Raw genomic sequence first — 24,114 nt, 5'->3', positions numbered from 1 at the left:
TCATGGGGGCGCGCGCTGGCGTCGGGTGGGCGTGGCCCGGGGCGGTGCGACGGCAGGAAGGAGGAGCGCGCCGAGCAGCGTACGCCCTGGGTCTCCATGGCGACCAGACGCGGCCGGCTACTGCAACCGTTCTGGCGCGGCCTCACGGCGCGGCCCCCGCCGCTCGGCGGCGACGGCTCGGCCCGCGGGAGAGCGGGGAAGGCAGCCGGGGGCGCGGGGTTCAGGTGACTGTCGGGGGGCGCGCGCCCGGGGAGCCCCTGCGAGGAAAGCCCTTCACTCCCCCGCCTCCCTCGCTCGCCGCTCCTTTTAGCGCGGTGAAGGTCTGGAAGGACGGCGGGAGGAAGTCTCTAAAACCTGGAAGCGTGGGGTTACCCCAAGTCATGATACAAGTAGAGGAGCTTCCCGGGAGTATTCTTTCCTCAGTTCGTTCAGTTAGTGGGCCCTGCGGGGAACGGCGGCGTGCGAGCCCCGCGACCCTGAGCAGCCGAGAACCGCCGAGTGGACGCGCTCACCTGCGGGGGCTGGTGCGCAACTCCGCGCTCCACCCGCGGCTCGCTGGCAGGGTCCCCTCCAGAACGCGTTCCCAAAGTTGCTTCCTAATTCTGGGACCGGGAGTCACCGTTTGTCTTTTTTATGACTTTATAACTTAGAGAAGTAGATTCTGCTTATCAAATATTATCGGTTTTCTCTCCCGCTCCCAGTTCACGAACGGAGGACTCAACCCCTAACCAGGTAACTCTGTTAGGCAGGTTGGTCTGGGAACTGCACCTCCGACGTCAAGGCCAGGTCTGAGTTTCTAAGCAAACCCTGGAGGGATGCCTTCTAGACAGTCACCCCTTGGTGCTCAACCTCTAATCCTCTGCCGTCTTCATGTCCAAGCGCGGGGGCGTGTGGTGTTCTTTGTTCTGGTGTCTGCAGGCTCGTCTCCGTTCCATTTCTCTTGGGGTACCATGGGCCTTAAGGGTGGTCCTCTTCCACAGTGAGAGAAGGCAACTTCGAGGAGTGAGCTGGGGAAGGAGCGGGTAGTGGGAGCCGGCAGCTGCTTTCCAAAAGGAACTTCAACTTAACTCCAAGGATAATGGCTCACTTCACAAAGCGAGTGATCCAGTTTGTCAGAAATATCCACGTGCTGTCGTGATGCCTTGTTAAATCCCTCTTTCTTTTATCGTGAGCTGGTCCCAGCTCTGCACGCATCATCCCAGTTAGATTACCAGGTGGAGGGATAATGCTAAGGACCGTTTGCATTCTTGAGGACTATCTTTTTCCTTGTAGGTATTCTCCATTTATAGAATAAAAAGTCAGGCATATTATGCCTTCTAGCAAACCAGATGTCTATGTTTAAGCATAGAAAAGTATTCTGTTACTTACCAGCTCAACTAATTAAGGTATATTTTTTCCCCTGAATGTCCAGGACTATGTCCTCTGTCCATCCTGGGATCCTCTAACCCTACTTACACTGGTTTCAGAAGCAGGGCCCCCTCCCTTGGTATTACGGTAATAGTTGGCTCTTGAAAATAGCTGTAACGCTAGACATATCACAAGCCTCGTGACAAAATGGTGACAATGCCTGCAAAATTTCTATTATGTAGGAGAGAAAGACAGGAATTTAAAGTAGGAAGCTTGAACTTTACATTAATTTGCCACTATTACTAAAAGTAGACTATATATAATGTGCTTTTAGTGGAAGCGGAATGACTGTTATATGATGAATCTTTTATTACTTTGAAAGTTGAGTGAACTTTCTGTTGAAATGATGTAATTAGAATGCCTGTAATTATGCCTGGCATGGGAGTCTGCACCTCAACCTGTGATTTGGTGAGATGTAAGTTCTTTTTGGTAAAGAAAAGTCAGCTCCTAAGAATGATTATGGTCTACATAGGTGGTTATTTTTAATGTCTCAGTGCAAAAGAATTAGTTTTTAACAAGGAATCACACAAAATGTGTGATATGTGTAAACCTTTTTAACACAAAATGTGAATTTGTATAAATAAATACCTTAAACTGTAAGAAATATAGCAGAAAGCATATCAAGTTGGCTTAATTTCTACTTGGTCCAATTTCTTTGATTTATCAGATATTAAAAATCAGGCCCAGAAAGTAGGTTTTTAAAATACCAAACTTAATTCAAAGCAATCAGGTAAAGTTTGTCACTTGAAAAAAGGCGGTTTTAAACTAAATGTCATCTTACTAATTATATCAGCTAAATGTGTACTTAACTTTGTAGACGTACAGAGCTTGTTGCCGAAATCTTGGCTTCTATACACCGGTGCCGAATAGAAATACAGAGACAGAATTTAGGAGGAAAGAAAAAAAGTGGCTTTATTTCTTTGCCAGGCAAAGAGGGAACACAGGGGGCTAGCGCCTCCAAAAACTGGGACCCCCTTCCAGAGGGTAGTGAGAAGTTTTATAGCAATGGTTTAAAGAGGGCGTAATCAGCTGGTGGACATTGTACTGATTGGTTGGTGGTGAGGTAAGTGAGAGTCGGCATCATCAACCTGGTTCCAACTGGTCTGGTGTCTCGGTGGGTACTTGTGGGCAGCATGCCTTCCTTAATGGTTAACTTCTCCCACCTGGAGGACGTTTTAGCATCTGCAGAACAGCTCAAAGATGTGTGTATCCATTGATGGGGCACCAGGACCTTGCCCCAAGGCTGAACTATTATTTCTCTTGACTTTTTCTCCCTTGTCTTGTATCCCCTCCCTTCCCTAATTAACAAATGTTTGAATCTGCCGGTTGGAACTCAGGGAAGGTCTTGGAGGCTGGATGAAGGCTATTTCCTATAGTCAAAGAAACGGGGGGCACAGAAAGGCTTTGTGTCCAGGAGCCCCCCAGGGCCCTGCTTGGGATCAAGCTCCATGAGCACATGCATGGAACTTACTGATTGTTGATTGTGTGGCCCTTAAAAATGTGCAGTTAGTTTATTTTATGGAGAAATGGAGATGTGCTTTCAATGGTACCAAAATCCATACTGATAAGATGTATAGTAACTGTAGTAACACCGTGGAAGGAGCTCTGGAGGACAGTCAGGAGGGGAGGGTCCTGGGGCTCTTGACCTCTAGCTTGGGACCTTGAAGAAGTCAGTTGGCTGCCTCGTTAGAGACTTAGTCTTCTGCTCTGGAAATGAGGGACTCAGGAGATCTATTTTTTTTTTTTTTTTCTTTTTTTGCGGTATGCGGGCCTCTCACTGCTGTGGCCTCCCCCGTTGCGGAGCACAGGCTCCGGACGCGCAGGCCCAGAGGCCATGGCCCACGGGCCCAGCCGCTCCGCGGCATATGGGATCCTCCCAGACCGGGGCACGAACCCGTATCCCCTGCATCGGCAGGCGGACTCTCAACCACTGCGCCACCAGGGAGGCCCCCAGGAGATCTATTTTAATTATGGAAAAACAAAACAGCAACAAATAGGCTGTACTTTTCGAACAGATAGGAGCCAGTGGGCAGGGGGCACCTTCCTGACGTGGAAAATTAATGTAACAGCTTTGGGGGAAAATGTTAAGTAACTGATGAGTCATATAATACATTTTTATGATAAGACAAACACTGATAAGTTATCCAGTAGAATGCAATATTTGCATTAACTTTTAATATTAAATAAGAGACTTCAAAGAAGTGTTGTGCTTTCTGCAGGCTGTGCTCCAAGATTTCGGGGGGCCTGGTACCCAGAATGCTGTGGAAGCCTTTGAAAACCACGGCTCCAGCCTAAAGGATGGTGCTGTGAAACTGTGCTCCCAGACCTTCTTGTGTATGGGCTCTCAGTTTTAAAGCAACAAACCCCACAATTCATTACATTTTCAGTAAATTAAGAAACATTAGAAAGTACATGGTGTTTTGTGCCTTCAGTCTTCCAGCCCCCGCTTAAAAACTACCACCTGTAATTCCATAATCTTGTGAATCAGACCGGTTAATACCTTGTTATCTTTCCTCGAAGATCGCTTTTCTTTGTATGTATGTGTTTACATTTTCCCTTAAGAGAGACATACAAAAATAAGATTATGTAGTATATACTGATATAACCTTTTTCAGTTGATGTTATTAATTTAGCAGATATTTATCGAATGCCTTCTGCATGCTGGGCATGTTGTGGGTGCTGAGGAATCATCAGGGAACAAAACTCATGCAAAAGACCTGCCAGCATGGTGCTTACACCCCAATGACAGCAAACAAGGTAGACAAGCAAAATGTGTGGTGTCGGATGGTGGTAGGTACTGGGGGGGGGCATCGTATGTGTGTGTGTCTGTGGGTGTGGGTGTGTGTGTGCGCGGGATATGGATTGGAGGTTTTAGAGAGCATGGCTAGAAGATCTCAGGGAGACGGTGACATTTGAATGGCGGTCTGTATCCAGGAGGTGAGGGAGCTGGCCGTTCAGACATCTGGGAGATGCCACGAACTTGTTTTTGTGCAAACACTTCCACCTGTATTGAAACTGTCCCTTTTTCTTGGCTGAACGTGGCTCACTTTACAGAGGTCGTGGGGTTTAACCGAGGTCTATACAGTTTCTAGTACTTTTCCCAGTGCAGACAGCTTTGAGATGGACATTCCTGAGTGAAGTCTTTGGGCTCATTTTTTTGCCTTGGGTTATATTTCTAGACGTGAGATTCTTGGCTTAAAAGAACCTGTGCCTTTTAAGGACTTGGATGTCCATAGTGTTCGCACCAGTTTGTGGTCCCAGCAGTGAAGGAGAATTGCCTGTTTGTGTGCAGCAGACCTGCCCTCGTCCTTATCATTTATTTGGTCTTTGCCAGCTTGCTAGATTGAAACTGATTGATAGATTGTATTGATTTACTTTTCTTCAGTTCCCTTGGAAAGGTCTAGGGTAATAGTTTTGATTTTTTGGGGGGCATCTTTTGATTGAGGAAATACATAATGGCAAAAAGCTGTTATCAATTTACTAATGCTTCTAGACAAATTTATATTTGGTCAACCACAGCAGTGTTCATTTAAGTTAAAAAATAGTGTATCAGGGAGAGTCCTTCCTCAGTCTTCATCAGCGTGTGTCTAGACTCTTAGACTTCTCGGCACGACCCTTCGCACTTGTAGTGGTCTGAGGGTCACCACCTGGGGACTCTGGGTAGATATTGTTACTATTTGATGGAGGGGTAAAAGAAATTCCTTTTGTTTAAAGCTTATGTGTCAGAAACCTTTGTCTCCTGCAGATATTTTCGTTGAATCTGTAACACAGGTCATATAGAGTTTGCAGGATTAGTTAACCACTTAAAATAAGGAATGCTTTTAAATCATTTAAAAATACTTTAAAAAATTGTGTATCATGTTGAATAGTGCCCCCATCTCCCCCCGCAAATTCATGTCCACCCAGAACCTCAGGATGTGATTTTATTGGGAAATAGGGTCTCTGCAGATGTAATTAGTTAAGATGAGGTCATGCTGGATTAGGGTGGGTCCTAAATTGAATGTGACTGCTGTTCTATAGGAAGACACACACACACAGAGGGAAGACGGCTTTGTAAGGAGAGAGCAGAGACTGGAGTTAGTTAGCTTAGCTGCCATGAGCTAAGAAACACCGAGGATTGTCAGCAGCCATCAGAAGCTGGAAGAGGCAAGGAAGGATTCTGTCCTATAGTCTTGAGAGGGAGCATGGCCCTCCCAGCACCTTGATTTGGGGCATTTGGCCCCTAGGTCTGTGAGACAGTAAGCCACCTAGTTTAAGGTGCTTTGTTAAGGCAGCCCTAGGAAATTAATACAATTAGGAAATTGTATTTTACCTCTGATTACTGTTAGAGCCACGTCAATGGACTTAAAGCTTTTCTACTGTGGAAAACTTTGCTGAAACAGCCGAAGTATAAAATTACAGCACAGGTGGAATTCTCTGGTCAGAGGGGGAGAGGGCATTGCAAAGCTCTCCAAATTAGCATTTCTCCTTGCCCTTTCCCTACTGCTCTGCATTTGGCTAGGAAGTCAGATAAGATGAAGAGCACCTTGAGTGCCTTTTGCTGAAGCTGGGATGGAGAGGCATGGGTAGCAGCAGGATCTGGAATGGTTTACTGTATTCAACCTCTCCTGGGTTGAGGTGCCAGCGCGCAGAGGATATCTCATGTTTATTGAGGGCTTACTGTGTGCCAGCCATTATGCTTGTTTCTGAAGAGAAAAATCTGCTAAGGGAAGAGAAGCTCATTCTCTGGCTGCTCAGATTCACCTGGGGCATCGTCAGGTGACTTGAGCGCTTGCTGACGCGTACATCGTGGCGTGTCCATCTCGGTGGCAGGCACCAGGCTACTCCGGGTCCATGGGTGATACACTCCCCATGCCTCCTAAGAGCAGGTTATGCTTGGGGTCGAGGGCCACCCTCTGTTCAGATCTGTCCATGTGGATTTCATTCTTCCACTTCCACAGAGACTGTTGCCCTTACTTCTAAGTTCTTAGGCCCCCCTCCTTTTGCCCCCAGTCATTGCCCATATCCTTTTCGAGTGATAGTCTAACTATATCCAGGAAGTCATCTTGGTGGGAAAAATGGGGTGGGGGAGTGGTAAAACCCTTGGTGAACAAAGGACATCCTCAGAGCTGTAGCGCTGGCGAACTAAGCATACAGAGTATGCGCACTCTAGATTTTAGTCACTTCTGAAATAGCTAGCATACTGGCCGGGAGGTGGGTCAGTTATTGATGTGTGTACTGGGGAGGGGGTAAAGAGGCAGCTTCCAGATCTTCCCAGGAGAAGTCGTGTGTCCACCAGGAGCGCTCTCTGTGCACTGCTGCCTGGAAGTGGGAAACTGAGCTTGGTGACTTTCTGGGCATTTCGGATCCCTGCCCAGCTGCTGTTGAGTACTGCTGGTCTTGAGGACTGATTTTAATAAAACTTTATTTTAGGAGGTTCTGAAAAGGACTAACTGCATAAAATGTGAGATCTCATTAAGTCTTAAAAGCCGTTGACTGTAAGATTCACTGTTATTTTACGTTTATTATTTACCACTAAAATAAAAAGAATGCCAATTAAAACGTGTTCCATTGAATGTGAGCTGTAAAGGGTAAGCGCGTTTGAGGATGCGTGTTTCGTCCTCCCGTGGCTGTGACTGCCAGAGCTGGAACCAGACGTTATTCCTCAGAGGTCGGCAAACTCGGAGACTGCGGTGGCAGGCAGCTGTGGTTCACAAATCTACATATTTTTACTCTATGGATGTTGTCTTTTTTTTTTTTAAAGAAGATGTTGCGGGTAGGAGTTTATTAATTAATTAATTAATTTTTGCTGTGTTGGGTCTTCGTTTCTGTGCGAGGGCTTTCTCCAGTTGTGGCGAGTGGGGGCCACTCTTCATCGCGGTGCGCGGGCCTCTCACCATCGCGGCCTCTCTTGTTGCGGAGCACAGGCTCCAGACGCGCAGGCTCAGTCGTTGTGGCTCACGAGCCTAGTTGCTCCGCGGCATGTGGGATCCTCCCAGACCAGGGCTCGAACCCATATCCCATGCATTGGCAGGCGGATTATCAACCACTGCGCCACCAGGGAAGCCCTGGATGTTATCTTTATTAGGTTTCTGTTGTGTTATTGGAACTGGACAGCTGATGCATTTTATCTTTTCCCTTTTTATTTCCATTCAGTACACTTTATAGCAGCTCTTTGATATGCTGACAGCCTATAATAAAACACGTCAGTCAGAGTAAGCCCAGTTTTCAGGTTTGCTCAGGACACTGAACGTCTCACCACCCTCCCTGCTGCCCGCCCTCCCTCCCTCCCTCGCTGTAGATGAAGTTTCATAGCGAGTAGTCTTTGGAGTTTATGAATCCTTTATGTTTTGTAGAGGGGAACGGACAGGCGCCTTTATACTTTGTATTTTCCATGTTTGTTTTCAGAACCGGGCGAGGCGTCAGGCTGGTCGCGGGCTGTGCCACTCTGAGTCACTGTGCCCGGCTAGATGAGCTCTGCGGGAAATCCTGCACCGGCTGCTCTGTGTCTCTGGACAGGTAAGGAGCAGAGGTGGTCTGCCACGCTGGGGGGCTGGATACACGGGGTTGCTCTTTTGAGCTCTCTAAGAATAGAACTGTGTCGGAAGAATGCACAACACGGAGAGGATGATTATGAGTCATCAGCCTGTCATTATTAGACTCGTTTCATGAAGCTAAACTTCTAAAAGTGACAAGTAAATTTAATTTTCCTTTTTATAAAAGGTTCTTCAGAATTATTCACTTCCCATTTGATAAAGACCCCTGAAAAAGGAGAAAGAAGATTAAAGTGTGTTCTTCTGAAAGCTTACGAGATCTCTGACTTCTTTAGCTTTCAGAATTTGAGGAGCCCCTTTTGCTACAGCAGGTTCTATACTGTGACCCTCAGCAGCAAGATCTGTAGAAACTTTTAAAAAAAATTTATTATTTGAGATTGATGCTGAAATGCTTGTGGATTCGTACCGTACTGATGTTTCTGGAGCACCAGCTGTATGCCCAGTGTCGTGTGGAGTCCTGGAAGCTTGGCGCTGCTGTAGGGTCTTACAGTGGAGGGCGGGGGGTGCACCTGGTCTACACATTTCCAATGTAAATTGCCTGACTTCAAGTTTTGGGCTTTTAATACCATGTCATAACTAGCTCAGGTAACAGTGTACATACTTTCACTATGATTTTGAAGAGAAAGAAAAGGACAAAAAAGAAAGATTTAATTAAGGACATAGGTTTAAACTTTGTGTAGTCTGGGACTAGAAGCTGTCATATGATGATCTGATAGGAGAAGCAGGACAAATACGCAGCCAGCCGAGCCCTCTGATCAATGTCCGAGGACCTTCTCTGTACCAGGTGCTGTGCTTGGAGGAGAATGCAGGTGGCGAGCTGTTCACACGTGTTCTCATGAAGCTTACGGTCTTGTGGGGGGAACACAGATTAAAACAAGGAATGGATTATAAATTGGCGTATGTGCTATCAAGAAAACAGATGGACTCCATAATCCAGATTAATGGGCTAGGATGGTCAGGAAAGGCTTTGCGGAAGGAGCTGACATTTAAGCTGAGAACTGAAAACTGAGATGAAAGGGCTTGGAGAAGAGCATTTAGAGGGGAAGCAAGGTGGGCAGAGAGGGGGCCTGGACCTGCTGCAGGGGTAGGGGCGGTGGGCAAGGGGGAGGGGCCCAGAGGCCATGGGGAGGAGTCTGGACCTTATTCACGGTGTGGGATTTTTTTTTAATTTATTCTTTTTATTTTATTTTTGGCTGCGTTGGGTCTTCGTTGCTGTGTGCGGGCTTTCTCTAGCTGTGGCGAGCAGGGGCTACTCTTTGTTGAGATGCATGGGCTTCTCATTGCGGTGGCTTCTCTTGTTGCAGAGCACGGGCTCTAGGCACGCGGGCTCAGTAGTTGTGGCGCTCGGGCTCAGTAGTTGCAGCTCTAGGGCTCTAGAGCACAGGCTCAGTAGTCATGGCTCATGGCTCATGGGCTCAGTTGCTCCACGGCATGTGGGATCCGCGATCTTCCCGGACCAGGGCTCGATCCCGTGTCCTCTGCACTGGCAGGTGGATTCTTAACCACCGCATCACCAGGGAAGTCCATGATGTGGGATTTTAAGCACAGAGGTGTGATGCCATTTGATTTCTCACATTACCTTGTTTACTTGTTTACCTGTCTCCCTTGTCTAGGAGGAGGGGAGATGGAGAGACACTGGCCAAGTTGAGGTACCTCTGGGGCATAAGTGACATGACTCGTTTATGAACCAGACGTGGGTGGTCGGGGAAGCAGACGTGAGGTGGGAATCCCAGACTGTTGGCTTGAGCGGTGTGTCCGTGTGCCCGTGTGTCCATGGAGGTGCTGCCTGTGGGGTCGGAGAGTGCTGGGGGCGGGGAGGCCGAGTGACAGCCGGGCGCTGGACACAGGCAGCGAGGATGCGGGTGGCGCCAGGGAGAGTGTGGAGGTGGCAGTGGAGGGGCCTCAGGGCTGAGCTCAGAGGGCCCGGGACGTTTCGAACCACCGGGGAGCAGGAAAGACCAGCGAGGTCCCAGAAAGGGAGGGGGTGGCGTGTGACCCGGGAGAGGGGCTGGCTGCGAGAACAGGGGTGGCTGGTTCAGCGGTGCTGGGCGCGGGGCCGCCTCTGCGGCTGTTCCAGGCCAGCGGCGGGCAATGGGCTGCACTGCATTTCGCGTGTAGTGTTTGTATATTTCACACCGAATGTAGAAAGCCGACAGGAAGTGGGAGGCCGGGTAGTGGAGGCTGCAGCTGTGGACAGAGGCCTGGCAGCGAGAGGAGATGGGGGACGAGGAGAGCGCTGACTCGGCGCACTTTCGGGGGAGGGTCTTCGGAGGCTGATGTGGAAGCTGGGGAAGAGCAGCGGCCGGAGGGGCGGCAGGGCTGGAAGGGCTGGGTCCCTGGACACACCCGGGCCTGGGCGCCTGAGCGTGGGGCCGCACGCGGCTCCGCGGGGCTTGGGCTTTCTCTGTGGGATCAGGGAGCGAGAGCGGCGTGGGTGGGGATTGCAGGGGATCCTCCGCGTGGACCGGGAATCCCCACACCCTGAGAACGCGCGTGCACAAGTTACATGTTCTCGGGGAGGCTTTCTTTGACTGTCCTGCCCCTCACCTTCCTCTGTCCCTTTCTCTCCCCCGTCCCCTCCCCTAGCCGGTGTGATGTGAAATAAGTGGAACCCAACAGAAGGCAACCCAGGATGGCTGTGAGCTTGGATTGTAGCAGCTTTGAGGAAACCTTATGAACAATGATTGAGAACATCTTTGATCTCAACTGTTTTAACCGTGAAATGGAGGTTTTCTTCTTCTGCTGGAAGTACCTAGACAGGACCCTCCCATCCCTTATTATGTTAGTCTGGTGGATGGGAGAGTAAAGGCTGTCTAACGCCCATCTTGAATGGGATTTTAGTCCAATCAAATCATCCTTACAGTTGCTGGATACCTTTCTGAGATGTTTTCTTGAAACCCAGTTCTGTGTTGCAGAAAAAATTTACACTGATTTCAAAAATAATAACTGAATTTTTGTGAAATCAAAATATAAAAACTATATGCACTGGGTAATTTAAATGGTCACGAAATGGGTTTTCTTGCAGCTTTGCTATCTCTAGCGTTAGAGACCTTTTCTCACGAAAAGCATCTAATTTACTGACTCTGAATATAAAGAATTTCATTGGAGGGTAGGGGTTTAACTAATATCTAAGCATAGCTACATGTTTAAGCTCTCAGAAAGCCTCTGCTTAAATATCTCAGAAAGTTTCGCGCGGGTGGCACTTGCACAGTAACACGTATCAAGTATGTCTTCTTTTCATCGTCTTTTCTTCCAGGATCCACTTCGTTGCCTCAGTATCATCAGAATTTTAGGACTGACTATTTTCCTATGAAACGTTTGTTAACCTGATTTATATCATAATTAAAAAATTTAAAAGAGTTAAAATCACAAGTGGAGAGAATGGGCAAACCGTTTTAAATTGGTCAAAAGAAAAAGTAAATAAATAAATAAGCTGGTTGAAGGGTTTTACACGCCCTATCCTGTATCCCTGGACACGCCTCCCCCCCAACCCCCACCCCCGCCACCAAGTACAATCTCCTGTAGCTGCTTTTTCATTTTTCCTTTCGCCTGAGGTTCAAAAGTGCCCATTCCTGACTTCCTAACACCAGTCATGCTTTCTAGGCGTTTCAGATTCTTACAGTGTTTTGTAAAATTCTAAGATCACAGAAATAGATGGGAGATTAAGGATGCATCTCAACACCCTATTTATTTAGGCAGGTGAATGAAATGAAAGGGACACTTCAGAGAACTTTCCGGGGCCTGGCGTCTCCTTGAAGCCCCAGAGGAAGCATCACAGGGAAGAGGTCTTGCGGGAGGAGGGTGCAGGGGCGTCGCCCGGACTGGGGGAGAACAAGTTGGCATATCCTATTCCGCTCGTATGTTTTGGAAGCGGGGGTGGTCGTGTTTTTCTTATTAATACGGGCAGACCTCGTTTCACTGCGCTTCACTTGATCGTGCTCTGCAGATGCTGCGTTTTTTACCAGCTGGTTTGTGGCCACCCTGTGTCAGCACGTCTGTCAGCACCACTTTCTGACAGCATGTGCTCACCTCTTGTCTCTGTGTCACATTTTGGTAATTCTCACAATATTTCCAACTTTTTTTATGATCACTATATTACGGCAGTCTGTGATCAGTGATCTTTGATGTTACTGCTCCGATTCACTGAAAGCTCAGGTGATGGTTAGCATATTTTAGCAATAAAGTATTTTTTTCATCAAGTATGTACATTGTTTTCTTAGGCATAATGCTATGCACACTTAACAGACTACAGTATGGTGTAAGCATAACTTTTATATGCACCAGGAAATCAAAAAAATCCTGTGACTCGCTTTATTGTGGTGGGTCTAGAACCAAACCCACCTGGAGTAATATCTGAGGTCTGCCTGTAGCCAAGAGTGCGTCCTCTGTCTTTCATTTCCATTTTCAGTGTGAAAACCTGATTGGAAATACCAAGGAAATTGGCTATTTGTACCCTTGGGTCTCTGCATTGGTTTAAGTCATGAGAATTGTAATAAGCAGAGCGTATCAATCGAGAAATGATTGAAGATGAGGGTGCCGTGCGCCTCTTGTACAGGAAGCGTCTGTTTGTTGCCTTCCATTTGGAGATGCACAGCCAGTTGTTTTCTGGATGTTTCTCTGATTCCTCCCTCTCTCAGTTTGCCTTCAGAAATCCTGCTGAAGATCTTGTCCTACTTGGATGCGGTGGCCCTGCTGTGTGCCGGATGTGTGAACAGGCGCTTTTATCACCTGGCCAATGACAAGTAAGGAGAAACCCAAATCTCTCTGTCGTGTTTGATGGTGTTTTGCTGGAAGTCGTGAAAACTAGTAGGAGCTTTTTAACCATTTTTTAGAATTTAAAAGAATTTCAAGAGTAGTTTTATACATGAATAGAAATATGTCTAATGTGTGATATTTTCAAAGGCTTGCATTTCTCTGCATCTCTTTGCATGAACTGAAAAAGATGAAGCTTGTTGCTGGTATAACTGTTGGAGAAAGTGGCTTTTGGTCTGCTGTCCGGGAGGGCTTGCTGTCCCCGAGGCAGGCAGACTTACCCACACAGCCTGCAGCAGCACTGTGGAGCCCGCCCCTGACTAACCCCAGCCTGGGCCTTGCAGAGCAGACCCTAAAGAAAGACAAGGAAGGGGCTCCCTTAGGTATGTGTGGGGAGACCCGAAACTTGCCAGCCGTGGAACTTGCTTGGTGGGGAAGCGTAAAGCGGGCGGGATAGGAGAGACCATGCGCTCAGGGAGCCTTTGCCCTGGAAGCAGGAGGCCAGTGGAGCGCCCCTGGGCTAGCGGAGATCTGTGAAAAGAGGGATGAAACCCCTTCTTTTGTTTTGTCGCTATGATCTTTGTCTGCAGCTCAGAAGTTTATCTTGGGGGCGAGACAGTGGAATCCTGCAAACTTCTGGTGAGGTTTGTGGTGTCTTGGCTTTGAGGTCCGTCTGTCCTTGAACATCAAAAGATCAGACAGATACTGATCCCACATGGAACCCCCGTATCAGCCAGGGAAAAGAGCGAGATAAAGGGGAATGCAGATTTCACTGGTGGTTTAGTAGGGTGAGGAAACGGAGAGTAATAGTTGGAGGGCTGTGATATTGTTGAATCTTGGAACGCAGTGAGCAGGAAACATCTGTACAGTGGTTCTCAGATGCCGGTCCATGGAATGGCTGCATTAGAAAAGCTGGGAGAGTTCAAAAAAATATTTGGATCCCTGGTATGTACATTTCTGCAGATTTTAACTCTGTGTTGTAGAATCTGTGTTTAAAATTTCTCCAGTTTGTACTAATGAACAGCCAAGTTCTCATAATAAGAAGGGGACCTGTATTATTCTCTGGCTGGGCAGGGCGGTTTTCTTATCTCTTAATTTAAAAAGATATTTCCTGTATTAGAGAATACACGTCTGTGTCAGTATACACGCAGTGTCAATTCCTGAAATAGGTCTAGAATGAATGTAGGGCAAGTTTTGTGTGTCTCTTTCTTAAAGACCCTTAGTAAGAGATGAAGACATTCACTAAAGCAAAGTTCAGTGAGGCATTTTTCAAGAAAGGGGTCAACTAAATGTTGAAAATTGTAGCTTTTTTGCAGGTTCTTACCTTACTCAAGGATAGAACTCAGACTAGTTAGATAAACTAATAAATTATAAGTTTCTTAGTCTCTGTCACCTCTATCCGAGACCCACACGGGGCAGGCCCGGGCCTCTCCGTGCATCCGTGGGCTCAGCTCTAGTGAGGGTCTTTGCACACTTGCCCACCCCACTTTCTTGGAAGTAGCTGTCCTCTAAAAAGCTGAACTTCTTAGGAAGTTAGCCTTCATAAGGTTTGTTTCCTTTTTTGGAGGAGAATCTTAATTGTGTCAGTTGAATTGTATTTTTAAAAAAATTTATTTATTTTATTTATTTTTGGCTGCGTTCAGTCTTCATTGCTGCGCGCGGGCTTTCTCTGGTTGCGGAGAGCCAGGGCTACCCTTCGTTTCTGTGCGTGGGCTTCTCATTGTGGTGGTTTCTCCTGTTGCGTAGCACAGGCTCTAGAGCGCAGGCTCAGGAGTTGTGGCACACGGATTTAGTTGCTCCGTGGCCTGTGGGATCTTCCCAGACCAGGGCTCAAACCCGTGTCCCCTGAATCGGCAAGCAGATTCTTAACCACTGCGCCACCAGGAAAGTCCCTGAATTGTATTTTTAAGAGTGTGCTTTCATAGCCAGACTTCATAAAAGGATGTACTAACAACTGGATAGGTAAACAATTAAGGTTTCTGGAAAGTTAGTGGTACTTTCCAAGGATTGTCTGAGGAGAGGACAGGAGCCCTGCTGTAGCCGATTACACTGCTGACTTTCCGGAGACCCTCTGCAAGGGTGGCGTCTCCCTGGCGCCCTGCCGTTTCGGTGGCACTGCCACCCTGCCCTGCGTAGGGCAGCCCTTGGCCTGAGCACCAGTCTCTGCGTGGGGTAACAGGGAGGCCTACATCGGGCTGGATCTGGATCATCACATGGGGGGTTATTTTCCAGCCCTCTGGGAGACACTGTTTATCAAAACATTAAATTGGCCCTATGTCCTGAACAACCTGACTGAAGTGCTTCTGTGCTTGACGGATAGTCAGATTAGACAAATATGCTCTTGTCCTTAAATCTGCTTTAGCTTTTTAACAAGGTGGAGCATTTTGTGATCACGAAATGAATGCGTTTGGGTTTGGGGACTGTCAAAAGCATCCTAAACTTGAACTTTGTGTTTTATAAACAATCAAGGGGAACAATATATGTAATATTTTAATTCCGTAAGACGTTTTCATTCTCTTGAGGCTCCACTGACCGTGAATTAAGTGAGATAATGTGTGTGAAAATGGTTCATCTCAGGAGTGTTAGGATGGTTACTGTAACCAGCCGAGGGTGTGGAGTCGCATTCCAGCGTTGTGGGTGCTTGGCTCTCTGAATGTGGATACCGTTGTTTGAACCCATTTCTTTGCGCTGTTGAAGCGGCAGTGACAGGCAGGGGTTGAGGCTGCGTGGATTCAGTGGCAGTTCTGTCACTTACGTACAGATCTGGGCCAGGGCACTTTGCATCCGGGCCTCAGTCACATCATCGGTTCAGTGGGGACAGTAGTAGTTGCTACTTCATGGGTTTGCTGGGGGGATGCAGTGAGTTAATGCATACAAAGTGCTGAAGCAGCGCTCAACACCTGGTGCTCAAAAATGTTAACTGTCACTGTTAGTTGTCATTAATCATCTTTTATTTTTTTCCTCTTTGTGCAAGCAGTCCACGTTCATTGTTGAAAAATTAAAATATAGAAAGGAAAAAGAACATACAATTACATACATGTCAGTTACTGTTGACATTTCTCTGTGTGTGTATATATCTGTATCTATCTATCTATCTATATAAAACTCCTTTCTGCTCTTTTCAAAAACATGTATGCATTTAAGATAGGGAATCATATTGTATACACTTCCTGCTTTTTTCTGTAACTGATCTTCTATTCAATTATTGGTGTAAGACGGCAGTTCTTATTAGGGATGGTACCAAATAATATGAGATCACTCACTTTAACTCAGCCCCGGGAAGCAAGCTTTTCCTGTTAGTATGTGTTTCTAGGGTTGGTGAATCTAAAACGCTTAGCTCACACTACAGTTCAGTTTAACATATGAACAACTGTAAGTGTTCAGCTTGACTTGTTCATGGAAATAGACTATTTAAAAATGATTGCATATCTCTAATTTAATATATTCCTATTACAAGTGCATTACAGTGTCTCTTAGACAGTTAACATATTTCCTCTCTTCCCCCAGTTTTATTTGGATCAGAATCTACTCAACTGCCTTTTCACCTAAACGATCTAATTGGAAATTTAATTCAGTAGAGAAGACAGCCGTGTCTATGAACTCACTGTCAGTTGGGGATAAAGAAGCTGGATATTGGAAGAAAGAATATATTACAAAACAAATAGCGTCTGTAAAAGCAGCTCTAGCTCGGGTTCTCAAACCTCTCCACCCTTACACAGGCCTCCCAGTTAAGACCAAAGAGGCCCTCAGGTAGGCAGGCGTGGCTTCTTGGGGTGGGCGTGTGGTGGTCGTGAGAGGGCCGTTAAACACTGAGATGCACCATCACCTTAAAGAAGAAGGGTGGTGTAAGTTCCGAGTATTGTGTATGTGGGACCGATGTGTGGTTTGTATTGTGTATGTGGGACCGATGTGTGGTTTGTATTGTGGATATTTTGTGCTTTTGTGTATCTATAAAATACATAGTATTTTCCTATTCCATATATTTGGTTCAAAGGTTTTATGAAAAGCAGAAGCAGCCTGGTCGCCAGCTGTAGTAAAGCAGGAGGTTCATTCAAGGCATCCCTCCACGGGCAGAGCCCTTTGTGTTGTTTATGTATCTATCGCCAGTTCCTGGAACAGAGCAGCTGTTCCGTGAGTGTTTGTTAGATAAGGAGATAAGTCCTAAGAGAGAACTGTTGTGACTTGAAAATTTATGTCGAGCATGTTCTAGGAACTTTGGCTTTGGCTTTTAGGGTACCAGGTGCTTTAGAGTTGACGTGATAGACTGCAGTTTTTTTGTTTTTTGTGTTTTTTTTTTTTGCCACTAGGCAGACATTTTTGTTTGCTTTTCTTTCTTCAGAATATCTGGTTTAGGTTGGGTAATTATACTGAAAGAAAATAGTGGAAGAGAGCACATCCTGGAGCACGTTGATCTGTCCATCAATGACTCGTCAGTCACGGCTGTGTGGTATGGCCAAGACTGGCCACGTCTTGTCACACTGTCAACCTTAGATTTGTGTGGGGTGACGCCAGTGTTCATGAACCGGTCTCAAGCCCCCATCAAAAACGGGTGAGTACTAACAGCAGAACCTCTGGGTGAGGACATCGTATATGTCAGTGCCAGCTGGCCTTCCTTTTGTCATTAAAAAATACCAGTGGTGTATTTTAACTTGATTGCATCTTAAAGCCTTCCTTTCATTCTGGATCACTATCATATAGGAAAAGCTGGGGTTTCTCACATCGATGGCTAAGCCTGAGCTTCAGCTCCTCGTACCTTGGTTATCTATAACTTAGGGAATGCTATTCTCATAGTAATTTCCCGGATGATAGATGGCCGGCCTTTGGAAGTTTTTAGTTTTAACCATTTTAACACAAAGATATATAAAACTATTATATTTTCCTTCTTTAGTAAGGGATAATCATAGTTTAAATGTTTAAATGTTAATAAATAGCTTAAATGTTAATCATAGTTTAAACACTAGATCATAAAGTCATTAATTTTTTTTTATGTGCTTCTGTGTTGAACTTGGCTAGATATGCCGTCTTGTGCAGGTGACTTTTCTGTGCCTCTCTTTTGTCATCTGTAAAATGGGGTGATGACAGTCGTGATGTAGTGTTTAGCATGCGTGGCTGCTGTGAAGAAGAGCGCAACATTTCAGCATCAAATGCATAAGTCAGATGCGTGTGTGTCATATTGCTGATGCTCACTGAGCACTTATTATTATTCTGTCACGAGATGGCTTTGTCGTGGGTTCCTACTCATGATCAGGCTTTTGCTTTTCCCAAGAACTCTCTCATGCTCACGTTTCTCACCACTAGTCGTTTTCTTCCAAAAGCTGGACTGTGGCACACACACAGCACCCTGACCTCCTGACATAAAATGTATGGAAACGCGAAGGTAGCTGCCTTCTCCGTCTCCTGTGTTGGTTTCCTGCCCCCGGCCGCCTCCTTCCCGCTTTCAGGCCCCTGTGACCTTGCAGGGCATCTGCGGGCGCTGTTCTTACCACCTTGTGAGCTGCAGCCCCACCACGGGCTTCTCTCCCAGCCCTTGCCATGGAAGGTGTTGAGATCTCACTTTAGGGTCTGCATCTCCACAGAAGAACCACCTTCTTTCCTGGTTCCCCTGCGTACAGACACATTGGAATGGTACCTTTATTGGCATAAATCTCTGAAATTCTATATGGTATCATGACGGACCCCATATTTTTCTAATGCAGTCTTTAGGTTTTATGCACCATGAAATTATATTTGGAGAATGAGTCGGCAACCTCTGTACTAGTTTGAACACTATGTTATTTGATATCATGAGATATTGTTTACAGGGATTAGGACAGAATTGTTAACATCAATTAAATGATCATGAAAGTTCATAAATGGATAGTGTTGAATTGTAAAGCTCAGTTAAAGATACTGTGTTCCTGAAATTGTCATCCAGGTCAGGAATACTAGATATTGCACAGTGACAGAAATGCCCAAATTCATTGGGGAAATTCATTTTATTTAATTTATATACATTAAAACTCAGTGGACTTCAGACAGCACTTGATAAACAGTGGTGAACAAACACTGAAAGTGTTTTTCAGGAATCTCTTTTGATCGGCACTTTTATCGCAGGTTTGTGAGCAGATGCTTTCATCGTGCGGAAGCAAATCCTTGTGCGCGTCTGTCTGACAGCAGAGGAGAGACTCGGCGATTCGGATTTGGGTCTTTCTTGTCTCCTCCGTGAGACTTCTTTTTTAAAGCAGTGAAAGCCTTCTCTATGTAATTTGCAGTTTGCGTGTCCCTGTCATACGTGCCTTCCTGGTCGGACACTTTACGTTGTCACTGTGGCCAGCGTTTTCCATTCTGCAGCTGAAGCCCTGTGTCCCGAACTTCTGAGGAGCGTGGGGTAGATGTCAGCCTTAGTTTCTGCGCCAGGACGAACCTGTGAGGCCAAGGCAAAGGGGGACCAGCATGTTCTCTGTGGAGTCCGTCCAGCTGGTCTGGAGCCTTGCGTCTGAGGGTGCGGGCTTCGGGCACATTGAGGGGTGTTCTCCCAGCCCCAGGGCCTCGTGGCCACACTGATGATGTCACAGCAGTGACGGCGGCGTGCGCTCTGGGGAGGTTCTCTCATTTCATTTCCCTCCCTCGAAGGTGGGGCCGTCTCCCTGGACACAGGTGAAGGTCACGCTGAGACAGTGTGTAGGGCTGGAGCTAAGGTTTCAGCTCCGGTTCCCAGCCTGGCGTTCAGCTTCCCCCGAGTGCTGAGCATATTTTTAGGTTCTCCCTCACGCGCACACTCACTGAATGCCTCTCCCTGACCAGTGTAGTTCTCAGCGTGAGAAACTCTCTGAGTGAGGGGCCAGGATGGTCTGGCAGCCGGGCATCTGGTTTCCACGCTTACAGCCCCCTCTGCTCTGAAACAGTGCACGGCGGAATGCCTTGGCTTTTAACGTCTTCTGCTTAACGAACCGTTGAATACCTGTCACCTGTTGGCGTGTGTCTTATGTGCTGGAGGCACACCCTTGGCCCCAGCTCCTTGGAGACTTTCCTCTGGTGCTGAGCTGTGTTAATTGACCACTGAGATTGCCTCTCCCTCAGGGTTTCCTGAATTGCCTCTGGGAATGACAGACATCTCCGCCTACCATGATAGAGCGAATAGAATGCTTCATTCTACTGATTTTATGTGTCATGATGAACAGTAGAGCTGAGTTGAGTTTTCTTACACATTTGAATTACTTACTCTTAGACACTAATTCTAATATCCAGTTCATGCTGTATCTCCTTCGTGAAAACACTTATGATTTTGGTTTAAATTTATTTTCCGACGTTACAGTTTTCACTGTCTCTGAGCTATTGATAATAACTTTAAAAGGTTAACCTGCTTTCAGGCAGCCTACTAGACCCCCTACTGTTTTGTCATTTAAGGGAATTCATCTTTACTTGTGCATCCCATACATTGAGAATCTACTGCTGATTGTAGCATTGTGCTGGGTTTTGAGGGGAAGAGGATAGAAGACGGTTCTTCCTCTCCCTCACCTGTGTGATTCTTCAGCTCACTGCTGACGGGGCCGTAGAGTTGGCAGTAAGAGCGGGGGTGGGGAGAATTATCCATTTTGCCTTTTATTTATACAAGTTGTTTCTCCTTATTAGCAATGTGTGCATGATTAGCATGTTCTTAATAGTCTTTTTAGATGTGCCCAGGAGAATCGACAACACGGGGGAAGCCAGAGCTCATTTCTCTCTCTCCTTTCTTTGGCATGATGTTCAAAGACCTCGATGGCATTCTTTAATTGCAAAGTACAACCTGAGTCACTTAACCGAGTCCACCATGCTTGGCTGTGACCGGCTGATCCGGATCTTCTGCCTGCACCCGGGCCTCGTGGTGGGGCTCTGGAAGGTAAGCCCAGCCCGTACCTGCCACGTTTGCTCCCGTCGTGCATGGGGTCAAGGGTTAAGTCCTTTAGGCGTTCAGTGACCGCACCCGCCTGCGGACCTCCTGTTCCCTGCTGCCTGGCCCTTGTGCCTTCGCGGCGGGTCTGCCTTTCTGCCCTCGCCTGTGACACACGAGCCCTTTCCGCCGGGCGCTTTGGCTCACGTTACCCCTTGAACATCCTGGGACTTTCCCCTTCCTCCTCCAGCCGGTCCACGTTCCATCCTTCTGCTCCTTTCACGCCCTTCCTCTGCCAGAGCGTCTCCTGTGCGTTTAACCTGGGGCCCTCAGGCGCGTCTCGCCCGGAGCCGTGTAAGGATGGCAGCTCCCAAGTTGACTCTGGGAATAGCACTCACGTCTGTACACGACGGCCAGGCGGAACCCAGGTCCCCACGCCAGCCTCCGGACCTTTTCTTCCCTCGTCCCACTCTTGCCGTCGGGTCGTCTTTCTCCCTCACTCCCTCTGTACAAGGTGACTGGGGGCCAGGCAGCACTTGGCTCGCTCTGGGCTCTTGAGTTGGTCCATCCGGGTTGGCTGAGCGGGTGCCAGGACTCTGGTTGACCTGATCGTCCCATCGGCCACTGGAGGAGGGCAGCTTCAGGCTGCCGTCCGGGTCACCTTCCCCCGGCAGGGCAGCTGTGCCCAGGGAGAAACGGGTGTCGGCTCCTGTGCCGTCCTGTCCTGTCTCCTGCTGCCCTACCTGCTGATGAGTGGACTTGGAGTCTAATCCCTCCCACTGGGTTTGCCAAGTCAAACGGGTCCTGCCACAGCTGCTGAGTGTGTGTGGGATTAGCCTTGTGAAGTTCTTACCAGCCTTCTCTTCATCTTTGAAAAGACTCTGAAACAACCTGGAACTAACAAAATATATTTCCACAGTCATCGTATGTCAGACAGCACTTGGATGTTTCATAAATACTAGGGTGTTAATCCTTTTGGTACCACATGCTCTGCGTATTTGGGTGCATTGTGGTCCTGCTATCAGTGTGACAGATAAGTCTTATTAGTGATAATGCGTTGGCACTGCAGGAATCTTAGATTGTAAGAAACCACATCTATCTGTAAGATGAATGTGCTGCGATCTTCACAATGACCTTATGAAAAATTAAAATATTTCAGTTGAAAAATGTATTTTTTTTCAGAGGGAGGAAGAACTGGCTTTTGTTATGGCAAATCTTCATTTCCACCACCTTGTGGAGAGGAGCACGTTAGGCTCGGCTGCTATGTATGTATTAGAATGTGGTGTGTTAAATTCTGTACAGTCAGCATAAAGGATTTGGAGTTGATACCGTCTTAATATCCTGAGAATAGCTACAAAGACATTCTGTCTTTAATCAGTAGACAGAAGCCAACAGACAAAATTACGTAGCTGTTGCTAAAAACATTGGATTATCCGTCAGTAGCTGTTTGCTTTATTTGTTTGGGTTCAGGGTGATGCACCTTGTGGAGTATGATTTATAGGGCAGGGAAGCTTCATTACTACAAGATGCTAGTGCACTGAGGTGCTGCAAGTTCTCTGCAGTAGTTTGCATTTTCACGTCTTGAAAGGCAGGCAGACCCGTGGCCCACTTGGCCTGACCTGCAGATGTGTTTTTGCTTGGTCGGGACAGCGTGTCTGTTGATGACCTTCGGGTCATCAGGTGGGGGACATGCTTTCCGGCTCACTGCTCCTCTCACCCTTCCCCTGGGGCTGAGACTCCCGTATGCCTTTATTTTATTTATTTCTTTCTTTTGAACGTGAAATGCTCCCCAGTGCTTCTGAGTTTGTTACCTCATGTGGTAACGCGTTTCTTACTGAATGAAAACTCGTTCATTGTGGCTTTGGGTCTTCTTCCGGGTGAGTCCCCGAGCTGTAGGTCTGTTGTTGGGTGCATTTTCCTGCTGCGCATTCAGCCCGAGCCTGCGGAGCGGAGCTGCTGCCCCCGGTGGATTTCAGAACCATGTTCTGTCATGGTGGTCTGGGGATGCGCAGGGAACACATGCGTCTGCCCGTTTGTATGGACGTTGGTAGACGGAACGGGGGGCCGTTCTTCTGCGTCTGTGGTGCTGAACGTGAGTGGGACTCTGTAGAGGGTTGATGGGAGCTGGTGCTTTGAAGGGGTGTTGATGTTTTAAAGAGTATTTCCAATTCAAGCATTTTACCTCTGGTGTTGACAGATACGTTTTGTTTTGCTTTTTAGCCCCTACGAGCTGCCTCCTCATACCCCCCTTTTGGATGACAGCCCCGAGTGTGGACTGAGTGGCTACCAACTCCATGTTGATATGCACAGCGGGGGAGTTTTCTGCCTGTGTGGCACATTTCGCAACCTCTCCACCAGCAAAGGTGAAACTCATTGAGTCTTTTGTTTCAGAGTGGAATTCCAAGGCTGGAGAGGCAGGGGGACCACGTTTTACATCTGAGTTAAGAATTGCCGCCTGGCTGGCCCCTTAACCGCGTCCTGGCCCTCCGTCCTCCCAGACCCTGATCACTAGGACTTGTGCAGATGCTGGCTCTGCCTCCGTCGTCACCGTCACCCCTGCTCTGCCTTCTGGAATATTCTCTGCTCAGCCTCTCTACTGGCACTTATTGCTTTGCCCTCCCACATCCCTCATCTCCCACCCCAACTTCTTCTCTTCTTTCTCAGAGGAATTTGGTAGATTTGCCAGCAGGGCCAGTGTAGAGCCCGTCCAGGATGAGAATAAAGGCAGCGAGCCCTCTGTACTGCACCAGCGTTTATCACGCTCACGGAAGCCGAGACACGGACTGGGGTGGACAGAGGAGGGAAGGGACGCCAGTCAAGAGGAGGAAAAGAGGGAATGCAGTGCGCCCTGCCCTGGTTTCTCTGACTGGTTCCTCTTGCCCTCTTTCCTCTGTATCCCATGACCTTGAAGTTCGGTGTAGAGACTTGCACAGACTGAAGTTTAACATTTGTCGTAAGAATATTTTACAGGGGAAACTACGCACTTCATTTCTGAATATCCTGTTCCCAGAATTCTTTTAGCTAATGGATTTGACATCCATTAATACTCCTTGCCCAAATCAGTTTTTTTGAGTTTAGAAAATGGTGGTTTTAAAATTATGTCATTGTGTCCACATTTATTAGCTGAGCTTTTGTAAAGAGCTTTCCTTCATCAACTGGGTGGATTCCTGTAATGGCAGGGTAAATGCTTGCATCTTTTCTCTTTTAACCACCAATTTTCAGATTAGGAAATTGGTATAATTGTCGCCTCCTGTGGTGGGAAACGGTTTTGAGTGCACTCTCTCCTCTCTGTCTTTCTTGTTTAGTGTCACTTTGGACTCTTCGGTTTTTATTTACTCAGTAATTTATAATCAATTACAGACATTATTCTTTGTGAAGCTAAGTTTGTTCTTTGTGAAGTCCCCAGTTTGGTCAGTGGGATCCACTTCAGGCCGGCTTCTGTGCCCTTTTCATAACCTCCTTTCTTCTCTGAGCCGTCTCTGCATTTGTCTCGGGAAGATTTCTAGATTTTTCTGTGCTTGATGGCACTTCTGATAGAACTGTGACAAATGTGTATATTAACCTAGGGTGGAT

The 24,114-nt window shown here is 47.2% G+C and overlaps 1 protein-coding gene across 1 annotated transcript in view; it reads left to right on the top strand.

Annotated features, from left to right (window-relative positions):
* Positions 1 to 96: 96 nt before the first annotated feature.
* FBXO15 (F-box protein 15) overlaps positions 97 to 24,114 on the top strand; it is a 42,938-nt gene continuing 18,920 nt past the window's right edge. The window contains exons 1-7 of the mRNA XM_060118380.1: positions 97 to 224; positions 7,795 to 7,905; positions 12,578 to 12,682; positions 17,032 to 17,241; positions 20,424 to 20,550; positions 21,724 to 21,806; positions 22,762 to 22,904. Of these exons, the coding sequence (XP_059974363.1) occupies positions 97 to 224; positions 7,795 to 7,905; positions 12,578 to 12,682; positions 17,032 to 17,241; positions 20,424 to 20,550; positions 21,724 to 21,806; positions 22,762 to 22,904 (907 nt within the window). The remainder of the gene's footprint in view (positions 225 to 7,794; positions 7,906 to 12,577; positions 12,683 to 17,031; positions 17,242 to 20,423; positions 20,551 to 21,723; positions 21,807 to 22,761; positions 22,905 to 24,114) is intronic.

Source organism: Mesoplodon densirostris, chromosome 15 (assembly GCF_025265405.1).
Source record: "Mesoplodon densirostris isolate mMesDen1 chromosome 15, mMesDen1 primary haplotype, whole genome shotgun sequence".
NCBI lineage: Eukaryota > Metazoa > Chordata > Mammalia > Artiodactyla > Ziphiidae > Mesoplodon > Mesoplodon densirostris.
This window is presented reverse-complemented; position numbering and strand designations above follow the sequence as displayed.